At 46.4% G+C, this 11,586-nt stretch overlaps 1 protein-coding gene across 9 annotated transcripts in view; it reads left to right on the top strand.

Moving 5' to 3' along the window:
* Positions 1-5,616: 5,616 nt before the first annotated feature.
* The window catches only part of ERI3 (ERI1 exoribonuclease family member 3), a 125,173-nt gene continuing 119,203 nt past the window's right edge, over positions 5,617-11,586 (top strand). Inside the window, exons 1-2 of one of the 9 annotated variants that reach the window (XM_032877580.1) lie at positions 5,637-5,683; positions 8,269-8,344. Coding sequence is in view for 3 of the 9 variants with exons in the window: in XM_032877582.1 (XP_032733473.1) it covers positions 5,917-6,051; positions 8,269-8,344 (211 nt within the window). In the remaining 6 variants the exon portion in view is untranslated. The other 8 variants (XM_032877586.1, XM_032877581.1, XM_032877584.1 and 5 more) reach the window with 8 other exon arrangements.

The raw sequence follows: 11,586 nt of genomic DNA, 5'->3' as shown, positions 1-11,586 counted from the left end.
GAGAATTGAGCACATCAGGCAGAGGTATTCAAGGCCAGCATCTATGGTGCACTTAGCAACAGAAGCCAGTGGAGCACAGTAGCTTGGATGGAGCCATGGGCACAACTGGGGCTTTTTAAAGAAACATTGCCAGGGACTGGTATTTCTATAGGAGCAGGTGGGGCTAGCATTAGCAAGACTGGTATAAGAATGTGAACATAAACTCATTGGTACTGCCAGCTGGAAAAGCCTTGCAACAGACAAACTATGAGGCCAGCTAGGGAATAGAAACAGAACCACCAGGAGGCAACACTTTGTGAGTGGGTTTGGAAAAACTGAGGGAGTCTGGCCTGGAGGAGAGGAGACATCAGTACCACTCCAAAGGGTCCATGTTGAATGCTGGCATTTGATCAGTGATGAGAAGCTCTAACAGGCAAACAGAAGAGAGCTGAACTTGAAGCGGAGATGGGAACAGGCAAAAGGCAGAAGTGGGAGGCTGATGGCCAACCTGAAGAGAAACCTGATGAAGGATATTTGACTCACTGAGCATATACGTTATGGTGCTTTCTTCGCTTTATTGGTTACACAGATATTATCTCCATTTCTGAGTGGAGGAAACAGGCCAAGGTAAGATGACTTTGCTTATTCATCAAATATACACACTTAGAATATAAAGATGATTAAAACACAGTCCTCTTCTTTGAAGACCACCGAATATTGCGGATGAGAGATACAGGGGCAGACAAGGGCAGACAGAAGCACGAAGTACAATGACACCACAAAGAGGTTCCCCAAGTCACAGAGTCATTAAGTATCAGAGCCAGGATTCAATTCCTGGATTGTCTGGATTCAAACCTTAGCACCTGCCACCACTTTAGCCACATGGCAATAGTCTTTGGCTTAGTCAGAGCCCAAGTTCTGAGGAAGGGTGGGAGCCCATGCTGCTGGCAGGGAAGTTGTAAGAGCAAGAGGAGGATATTGGGAATTGGGATGGGACATGTACAGGTGACCCAGCAGTAGCTCAGGTCCAGAAGAAGAGATGATGGTGGCCTCAGGGTCACCAGGTCAGGGAGGCTTTCCAAGGACAGGACTGATTCCAGCATCTAGAAGTGGCAGTGTGTGGTTCTAGTTATGGGAGCCACTGGAGGCAACAAACCAGGCTGGTTCTTAGAGTGGCAGATTGGGACTAGAGAATGGGGAGGAGAGCTCTCAAAAATCAAGTTGGGATTGAGAAGAGAGGCCATATTGGGAGTGGCTAGTGGCCGTGGGGAAATGGGAATGAAATCAGACAATTTGGGAGCTGGAAGGAAAACTTGCCCAGTTTCTTTTTTGCTTCTGTTGAATTCAATAGATCCTGACAGGATTGTCTGTCCTTTTGAAAACAACTCTTTTGCTTTAAAAACGTGTCTTTTCCCTCCCCTCTGAGCCCCAGATTCCAAGAGGTCTGGGGCCCCAGTCTTTTCTAGGGATGCTTTTCCTCTGACTAGAGTGACTGGATAGCCCAAGCCAAGCTTCATAGTTGGGGTGGGGCTTTGAGCCACACCTCTGGGCCATGTGAATCAGCACGTTCTCTGGAACAGTGGACAAGGCAGGGAGAAGTCGGGACAAGAGGTGGGGAGGCTAGGACAGAGAAGGCAGAGTGGAACAGCTTGGGGAAGAGAGCCTCCCTGGGCAGGTGGCTCCATTTGATTTCCGATTTAAAGGGGAGGCTTAGATGGCCAAGAAGAAAAAGGCTAATAAGAAAAATATTAAACTGCAGTGTGTGTGTCCCCAGGGACTTCCTGTTGCCATGACTGACCTCCCGGAGAGCGCCATTCGTCCCCGAGCATGGCAGCTTTATAGGCACTTGTAGGCCTGCAAAGAACACCAATTTGCTGCTGCAGTTTGTTTTGATAACTGAAACTTTCAATAAATCTATATTAAAATCAAAGGGAAAATTAACTAGGCCCCAGTGAGGGGCACGGAGATAAGGGAGCACATTACCACCCTGGCCTCAGCCACCCCACATCCATCTCTTAGTTCAGATTCAGGTCACCAGGGAGATGAATGGCTCAGGCTCATGGGGAACAGCCCTGGGGAAAGCAGGGCAGAGAAGGCATGGCCAGGTCTGGCTCCCACTGCTCTTGCAGCAGAGACTGTGGGGGGCAGGGCATGGGGGCGTGAGAAGGGGGGGTGGCTGTGGTCATGGCGGGAAGAGGAGTTGGACAGAGGCATGGAGGAGGGGTGAGAATAACAGTAATAACAGCCAATATTTACTGAACTCTTTATGCTGGATGCTATGCTGAGCATGTTTGTATTTAATTCTAATAAGTAGATACTAGTATTATCGCCACCCCACAAATGAAGAAATGGAGCATCAGAGAGGTATGTGGCTTGCCTAAGGTCAGAGATGGAGTCAGGACCCCAGCCTGAACAGGCTGTCTCTATGCTCACACTCCTACTAACTGCACGAAGCTGTCTTATGCATCTTACAGGGACTGTGAATGGCAGAAGCATTTCCAGTTCTCAGATAAAATAGTTTCAGACCCAATCTGGTTTCTCTCAGCTGTGCCAAGTCTAGGGGCTGCCATGCTTGCATTGTCCTTGGGTCCTGGATTCTCTGCCCTTACAGTGCTGGTTAAGGTACCAGCTTTGCTGGCCATCTTGCTATTTTCTCTTGTGGTTTCACAGGGCAGCAGAACCAACTTGGCCCTCTCTTCAATTCCTGCTCTGTGTTCACTTTAGCTCAGTCACTTAATCCATCAACCAGGGGGCACCTGGATGTCTCAGTTGGTTAAGCGTCTGCCTTCGGTTCAGGTCATGATCCCTGAGGCCTGGGATCAAGCCCCACATTGGGCTCCTTACTCAGTAGGAGGACTGCTTCTCCCTCTCCCTCTGCCTGCTGCCCCCCCCTGCTTGTGCACACGCTCTCTTTCTCTCTGTGTGTCAAATAAATAAATAAAATCTTAAAAAAAAAAAAATCTATCAAGGGTGCCTGGGTGGCTAAGCGGGTTAAAGCCTCTGCTTCAGTTCAGATCATGATGTCAGGGTCCTGGGATTGAGCCCCTCATTGGGCTCTCTGCTCAGCGGGGAACCTGCTTCCCCTGCCCCCTCTCTCTGCCTGTTTCTCTGCCTACTTGCGATCTCTGTCTGTCAAATAAATAAATAAAATCTTAAAAAAAAAATCCATCAGCCAGGAGGCTGCCCAAGGTATATCTGTGTCTGTGTACCAGACTCAGTTCATCTGCCTCCAAAGATTCACTTGCCCCATCTGTACCCCCACCCTGGGCCTTGGCCACCAGTTTTTTGCACAGCCCAGCTGCCATTACCATCATATTATTTACTGACACATCTGGTTGTCTTAGCCTCCTCGGGAGGGGTTAGGTTTCGACAGAGCTTCCATTGTGCCCACCATGATGGGACTGCAGTGGGCCTAATTTGGCCAAACCAGGGGCTATGACTCCCCTCATCATTTCTAGTCTCAGATGCACTACTGTGCTTTAGGGTGTGGGATCTGGCACCCTCTGTGGCTACCAGCGAGGTGGGGGTAATACAACCTCCTTTTCCCCTTATAAGTGATGGTTCTTTTTTTTTTTTTTTTTTAAGATTTTATTTATTTAAGTGATGGTTCTATAAGGCCTCAATGACTAGCTGTGTTTTCTATGAAACTCTGGTCAACTTTATTATATACAACCTTATATTTTCTTCCTTTTCGTCTCTGCCTCACTTCCCTTTACCTTTTCAACTCTTGCTGCCCTGGGATTATATTTCCTAAAGAAGTTTTACCACATAAGCTTTACCTCAAGCTCTGTTTTCTACAAAATCAGAAAACAGAGGGAAACACATCAGAGCCAAAGGCTCGAGGGAACCTCGAGCAGTGTTAGGGTTAGGCAGCAGTGTAAGGTACCAAATATATATCGATCTCTTAAACTGTTTATTATTTGAATACATTTGGCCTTGTCTTTGTCCAAAAAGAGCTTATATATAATACAGTCTGGTGAGGTCCTGGAAACTGTAGGGGTGAGCTCTAGAGCACCAAGGAGGAAAGAGCACATTTTGGGCAAGTTATGAGCACCATGGAAGACTCCATGGAGGATACTGGTGCTAGGCCTTAATGGAAGCCTCCAATCCATACAGTGTAGATTGACTTCATTCTTAGAGCCAAAAAGGTTGGTTGTGCCCTATTCCCAGGCCAGACTCAGGACACATGAAAGCCAGGGTCAGGAGAGACCATCTCAGAGCCTCTCATTTGTCTAATTTAATTTATCTATTTACTTATTTGTTTATTGTCTGTTCTGCCTCTACCTTCCCCTTCCCAATATAAAGGCTCCTCAAGGACCAGGTTTTGGGTGCCTTATTCACCAATGCATCCTTACATCAAAAACAGTTGCCAACACCTAGCCGAGGCACTATAAATATATGTTGACTGACTAATCAACTGGGATTAATGTCTAGATGACATTAACGGGAGGAGGAAGACCCAATTCCAGCCCCAAGAATCAGAGAGGAAGATGTGCTTTACTGACCTTGGGTTAAGTGACATCTGTCCCTACTGATGTTTATTTCCTCATTTGTCCACAACCATTTACCAGATTCCTGCTTTATATTCAGAACTGTGCTGGGTATTACTCATACACCATGAAGAATACAGAAATAATGCTTACCTTAAATGAATTTACAGGCCTGGGGGAGAGACAACAAGGAAATAGACAATTATAAAACAATGCAATAAATTCTGTAGGTGCAGAGTAGAATCCCCTAGCCCATTACATGGGATTAAGGAAGACATTCCCTAATATGGGTATTACCAGGCATTCCCAGCTCAGGCAGGAACCATTATGTTAACATCAGATCTCACAGAAACGGCAGACCCAGAAATGACATCATTTTCTTATGTGAAAACACACAAATGGAAGACAGAGGGCTTGGTGATCAAAGCTGGGACCAGAAGATGGTTCCTGGCTGACTCGGAAGCTGTCAAAACCATCACTGGTTTGGCCAGGGTGGGGGCTTCCCGCCTCAGAACCTGTTACCCATGACTTCCCAACGTGCCATAAACCAGTTGAAGAAACACATTTCTGTCTTTAGCCAGACTTCTCTCCAGATGACAGAATAGACTGTCTGTGGTAGCTCCTTATAGTTGAGGCCAGAATCCTTTCAACTCTGACGTTCCCTCCGGAGCTGACCCAAACAAATCAGTTCCCTCTTATGCAGGAAGCAGAAATCTAAGAATTTTCTTCTTAGCCTAAAATCTGCCTCCCCTCAGCTCTCTCCAGGCCCACCTCTGAGAGTGGATGGTAATAATGACTTGTTGAATGAACAGATCATGAGGAGTTATCTAAATACAACACGTCATCTTATGAGCCTATACTCACCTCATGAGTATATTGGGAGGTGGGAAAACGGAAGTGGGGGACCTGGGTCGCTTTAGGCCTTAGAAAGTTTTCGTTATTTAAAATATTTCTTTCCCAGCTCGGAAGGGGAGCTCCCCCTTCACTTTCTTCTGAGTACGTACCACCCCAAAACTACAAGTCCCATAAGGCCAGCCGCGGGGAGTCACCATCTTGATACACCTTAGCGCGCATGTCGGCGGTAGAGCGAGCATTTGGGGAGAAGAAGCCCCGCCCCCCTAAAGCCCATTGGTCGAAGGAGCAAGCGGCGGGCTCAGCGGTTGGCCACCGCGCCCGCCCGTCAGTCGCGTCGGTCGGGGTCAGAGTGCGCGGAGGTGAGTCGGTGTGTTGTGGACTCGTGGTGCTGGCTGCCGCTTTTGAGGCGGCCGGGAACGGGCGGTGGGGAGCGGGCGGAGCTGGCCTTGCCATTGCCTGGCCGGCGCCGCAGTTGGCGCGGGCCGCGCCCGCCGCCGTAAACTGCCCTGAGCGCCTGCTGAGGCCGAGGGAGACGTCGGGGCCTGCACCTGGAGGGAGCCTGCCGCGCTGGCCCCGAGGAGGGGGCGTTGCCATGGCGACAGCCTCTCCCGCCGCTGACGGGGGGCGGGGGCGGCCCTGGGAAGGAGGGCTGGTCTCCTGGCCCCCTGCCCCTCCCCTTACTCTCCCCTGGACTTGGATGGGCCCAAGTTGGGGGCAACACCCTGGGGTGGGTGATGCGGAGAGGCCCCCCAGATTGGGCCCTCTTTAATGCATGCGGGGTGAGGGTCGCGGCGCGCAGTTTGTGCAATCTGGGGTGCTAGCCCATGTGCTCACCCTGGATGCATGATCTACTGAGTAACGTTCTGGCCGAGAGGGAGCGGGGCAGGGCTTTGCCAGACCGACTGGGTGGGGTGATTAAGGGTACTGACTTTTTACTTGGGATTACTAGGGAAGAGGAAGAGAGGTTTGACCACAGGAGGTACAGAAACTCAGCAAAGAGGTAGTAGATAGAATAAGCCCATTCCTCCCTCTCCACATACACAAGGTTAGCGCTTTACCTCTTTGTAAATCTGTAGCAGTGGTAGTAGCAGTGATGGTGGAACGAGTGAGTAATGGGCCTAACCTAGCTAGCTTTCTGTTTGCTTTTCCTGCAAGTGTTCCAGCAACAGGTGGTTCTCTTAAAACAAAAAAGTATGAACTTGAATTGAGGCTTGACTGTGAATTCTTGCATAATGTAACTTTTCCTGGTTGACTTGGAAGATGGTGCGTGTGGCTCCTTCCTGGGGGTTTGGATTCTGCCCTTAGGTCTGGATTTTGCAAACGGATAATGCCCATCATTGTCTCTGCTCTAGGTCTCTGGCCACCTCTATGGGATTAGCTTTTTTCAGACATTTTATCAATCTTGGAGCTGAAGGGCAAAAAACCACGAATCCCATTGGCTAAAGACTGTACACTATTTGAACTATAGTAGGTTGTGATTGGCTGAATGATTTTTGATTGTAGAGTTTCTACCAGAAATTGGCTTCATCAAATTCTGCTTTATTCTGACTTTATCATACATGGCATGCCTTGTTTTAGTGGGTTCGTTCCTGGAGCTTAAGTATATTATACCTGAATCCCCTAGCATTTAAAAGCCAATTTATAAACAGGGACTTGGAGTGTGACTCCACTAATGTGTATGTCTGTGATCTTGGTTAGAAACCCACTTGGCTGCCTTTCCTTAGAGAGGTGGGATGTGGGGGAAGGGAGCTGCCGGGAAGTGATTGATAAGGTTTCCTTTATGGATTCTGTGGTGCTTCACTGGAGCTCAGAGCACTTTGGCAACTTAAGCACTCCAAATTAAAAGCTCATTAACAATTCCTGCCCAAAGATCCTGTAAATAATCGGCTAGCTAGGTCCTAGAGCTTGGCTGAGAGCTCTCCTTCCAACTTGAAATTTCCAAAGTGCCTTTATTCCCTTTCATTTTAAAAGTGTTTTCTTTGTGGTGGGGTAAGTCTGTAACTGGTCTTTCCCAGGGGATCTGAGTAGCATAAAGTCTTAAATGAGTAGTGTGGCAGACAGGAATAGATTGGTTCCAAACAAGTGTTTTCTCTGCGCCAGGGGCATTGCTAGCTTACAGGAGCACCTCTGCAACTTCTACTTTTTTGGAAAATCTGAATTAGGTGATAAATATAGGTGTCCATTAATGTTTTGACTTAGGGTTTGGTTACACTTTGACTTTCTTAGGACTGAGGTAGACCTGGAAGTATACTGTAAGCGTGTAATGGTTTGTTTGGCCATTTTCAATGTGGCCTCTGGGTTTGTGGCAGCCAGCCTCTCCCCCAGTCCTGGTCTCAGTTCCTGAGTTCTGAATATTGTCAGCCTTACCAGTGTCTCCTCCTTTTTTTTTTTTTTTTTTTTTTTAAAGAAATTATTTTTTTTTTTTTTTTAGCGATCACAAGTAAGCGGGGGGGGGGGGAAGCAGGCTCCCTGCTGAGCAGAGAGCCTGATGTGGGGCTTGATCCCAGGACCCTGAGATCATGACCTGAGCTGAAGGCAGAGGCTTAACCCACTGAGCCACCCAGGCGCCCCACCAGTGTCTCCTCCACTAGACTAGGATTCTGGTGTGATCCCAAGAGACACCATTTCACGGCCATCTTTCTTAGGCCAAGCTCAGCTATTATAAATGTTTAGTGTTTCTAGGAGATAACCTCCTTAGGAAGAAAAGTGTGCTATTAGAGAACATGAAATTCATCGTTCCAAAAACATATAGTGCTAGTAGCTTCTGAAAGCTCTGTTTGGGTCTTGTTCTTCCTCATAGGTAACTGTTACCCCAAAGTAGTTTGAGTTTAGGAGTTTGAGGTTTTGGGTGGTCCTAAAATTGTTTCAGATAGCAGCCGTCCCTTGGGGATTTGATCCTTTATACTGAAATAGACTTGTTGCAGAGATGTGTATTTATCCACAGCATTGGGGGTTTCCAGCTCTCACAGAACCTTCAGCATCCCCAGCTGGCAGTCTTGGCATCTTCGAAGTAAGGAGAGGTGAGAATCTTGTTGCATGGTCAAGTTTGGCTTGACTTCTTTCTTATGAGTATTTGGGTTTAGAGGGTGAAGGGGTGGTGGTTGGTGCAGACTGTGTTTTTCTGTAGTTTTATCTGATTAGACACCATGTGCTCAAAGACCAGTGAAATGTACCCAACGCCTATAAAGTGGCAAGGATTAGAGGTGGGGTAGCCATACTCTCAAGTTCTGTTAGGATTTCTCTGTGGGCATTGCGTGAGCACCCTACAATAGGTTCAGAAATAATCCTTCATCCTGAGAAATACACAGCTTAAGATAACCGGAAGAACACATTGATTTGGCTTCTGATAATGCATTTGACCAAGGCCTTTGGGATCTTGGTTTGATTTGGTTTGGGAGTCACAGTTGGGTGGATAGTGAATCCCAGCCTGTCTCCATTTTGCAAGGATCAGGGCTGGCTGAAAAGGCAGACTCTGACTAATTTCCCGGATCTCAGAGGCTGTTCAGTAACAAAGGGCCAGACACTTTGCTAGGACCAGAATTGTAGTGGTGAACAAGACAGCCTCTGTCTCTGATACCACAGGGCTTACAAATTCAGGGGAGAGATGGGTAGTAAAGAAGCAGTTCTGATACACTCTGGGAGTGCTATAATAAAGTAAATCTAGGTGCTTTGGAAGTACTCAAAAGGGTCCACAACCCAGACTTGTAGGCTCCTCATCTAGAATTAAATGAAGACATTAGGGACCAAGTGTAAAGGTCAGAGTTTTGTTGCGTTTGAGAAACTGAAGTTCAGTGTGATGAAACCGCATATTCAGTGGACAGGGGTTTAGAGAATATGGTGAGAAATGAAGCAGGAGAAGTAAGTAGAGGCCAAGGCCTTATCGGCTCTTAGGATTAGGTTAGACTAGATCTTTTTCTATAAAGGACCAAATAGTAACTATTTAGGCTTTGTGGTCTCTGTCACAGCTATTCAACTCCATTCAACTCTGCTGTTACAGCACGAAAGCAGCCATAGTATGAAAATGAATGAGCGTGGCTATGTTCTAGTAAAACTTTATAAAAACCAGCGGCAGCTGGATTTGGCCCATGAAACATAGTTTGCCAATGCCCTGATCAGATGATCATAAGAGCAGTAAGAAGCCATTAAAAAGCTTTAAGCTGTGGACTGATAATTAGATTTGTGTTTTAGAACCTTAAGAATGAACTGAGGGGACAATACTGGAGGCAGAAACCAGTTAAAGGAGCCAGTGACGGTTGCATGGTAGCATTTTATATTTAACCCTTTGAGGCAGTATTTTGACACTTAAAAATTGGACACAACTGAATTTTTACATAATGTGTATACTGGTTATCTTTATTAATTTCCCAGCTATCGACTAGAACTTAAAGCGTGTCTACCAAAGAATTTGTTGGTAATACCAGCTCCTATTTTACAGACTAGAAAAGATGTAGGAAGGGAAAGTGTGGAATGAATGAAAAGGTTTGGGGAACTCTTTTCTAATCAAAGAAGTAGGGAATAAATGGAGCGCTGGTAGGAATGTTGGTCTTCGGGCTCCTAGCTTAGTGTCAATTGCTTTAAAAGTTTTGAACTATACAAACAGAGGAGGACACAATTTCATAAGTTTTCCAGGGAATTGTCCTCATTCTGTTACATGCCCTACTCAGTCTTAACTTTCCTTGTTTGTAGCGACCTGATGCCCTTTTTTCTGTTTTGGGTATTGTCTCCTGGTTCAGGTATGCTGGTATATGCCAGGCACAAAAGCCAAAGTGTTTGTTGAGTGTCTGATGAATTGTCTTCCTCCTCCTGCAAGCCTACTTGCCTTGTTGAAGGGAAGCCTATAGGTTTCTGATAACCCACATTAAGGTGTTTGTGTAACCTTGGGCAAGTGACTTACCTCTCTGAGCTTTACTTTCCCATCTGTAAAATGCAGATAATGGGACTTAAGACGGTCGATTAATGGATTTAATGAGATAATGTATGTAAAGCTCTTAGCACAGTGTTTTAATAACTTTAGTTACTAATATTATTTTACACAATAATTTTTTTTTTTTAAAGCAGCCCACAATTGGGTGAGTTGGCCTTTGCCTTCGTATGTTTTGGGTCCTCACAGTTGTCATTATGGCTGTATGATTGAAACATAACCACTGGTGGTGAGAGCCAGTAGACAGAAGGGAGTTATACCTAACAGAAAGGGCCACTCTTCATAATGGAAAATTTTCAGCCATCAGGAGTCCAGAAAATCAGAACTTTCTTCAGGGTGGACCTTAGCCCCAGTACCATCAGTGAAGTGAATTGAGTGAGCAGCTGCCCGAAAGAAATTCACCAAAGTGTGACCTGTCATTTCTCCCAGTTGGTCAGGGTCATTTATTAGTGTTGCCACCCTTGTGGCCCTACATCTTTGTAAAGTGCCTCTTGAATTTTTTTTTTTTATTCCTTTTCACCATCACTCTGGGAATGAGTTAGGTAGTCAGTATTATTGTCCCTGCTTACCCCTGTGAGGAAACTGAGGCCCACAAAGGTTAAGTATGTTGCTCGAGGACACGCTGTGAGGTACCATCGGAGCTAGTGCAGATTTGCCTCCAGAAGAAATTGTGTTTATTGCTGTGATTTCTCTTCCTTTGAGTGAGAGATGTGTCGTCATTGCGGAACTGCAGACTGATGCATGCTTTGTCCAGATGTGCTAGGAGTGATTTGGGTCCCACTTTATCCACTTGGTCCTGTTGGGTTTTAATTGACAATTGCTTGGACCAGGGAAGCAGATTCCCTTTGGGTCATTGTTTTTAGCCCCTCCTCCTTTGGGGACATTCTTGGGGGAGCCTTGGGTTACAAGAGATTGCTTTGATATGTTCAAAATTGTGCGTTGTGCCCCACAGCTACAGGTAAAATCAAAAGGCGGATAATTTATGGGAGTGTCAGAGCTGGCCGCTGGCACCTCAGGAGGCCATTAGTATGCCTGTTCAGACCCTCTGTGTCCTTGCAATTGATTCCTCTTTGCATGAGCTTGATTTGGGAAGCTGTAGATCTGGGGGTAGTGATTGGATGTGACAGTCCAAACACCGGTCCCTAAATTAATCCTTTTAATAGTATTCTAGCACCAAGGCAATGTGGTGTCTTTCTCTCTTTAACTGGGGAGGACAGAATGGGGTGGGCTAGGAAGAAAGAGGGAAAAAAAGAAGCTTTGCTTGGTGCTTAGGGTCTGCTCTGTTCTAACATGTTCTGATTCCAGAGCAGTTGACATTGGGACTTCGGGCATATTCATTCA

This window comes from Lontra canadensis, unplaced genomic scaffold (genome assembly GCF_010015895.1).
Source record: "Lontra canadensis isolate GAN:19392208 unplaced genomic scaffold, GSC_riverotter_1.0 scaffold60, whole genome shotgun sequence".
Taxonomy (NCBI): Eukaryota; Metazoa; Chordata; class Mammalia; order Carnivora; family Mustelidae; genus Lontra; species Lontra canadensis.
This window is presented reverse-complemented; position numbering and strand designations above follow the sequence as displayed.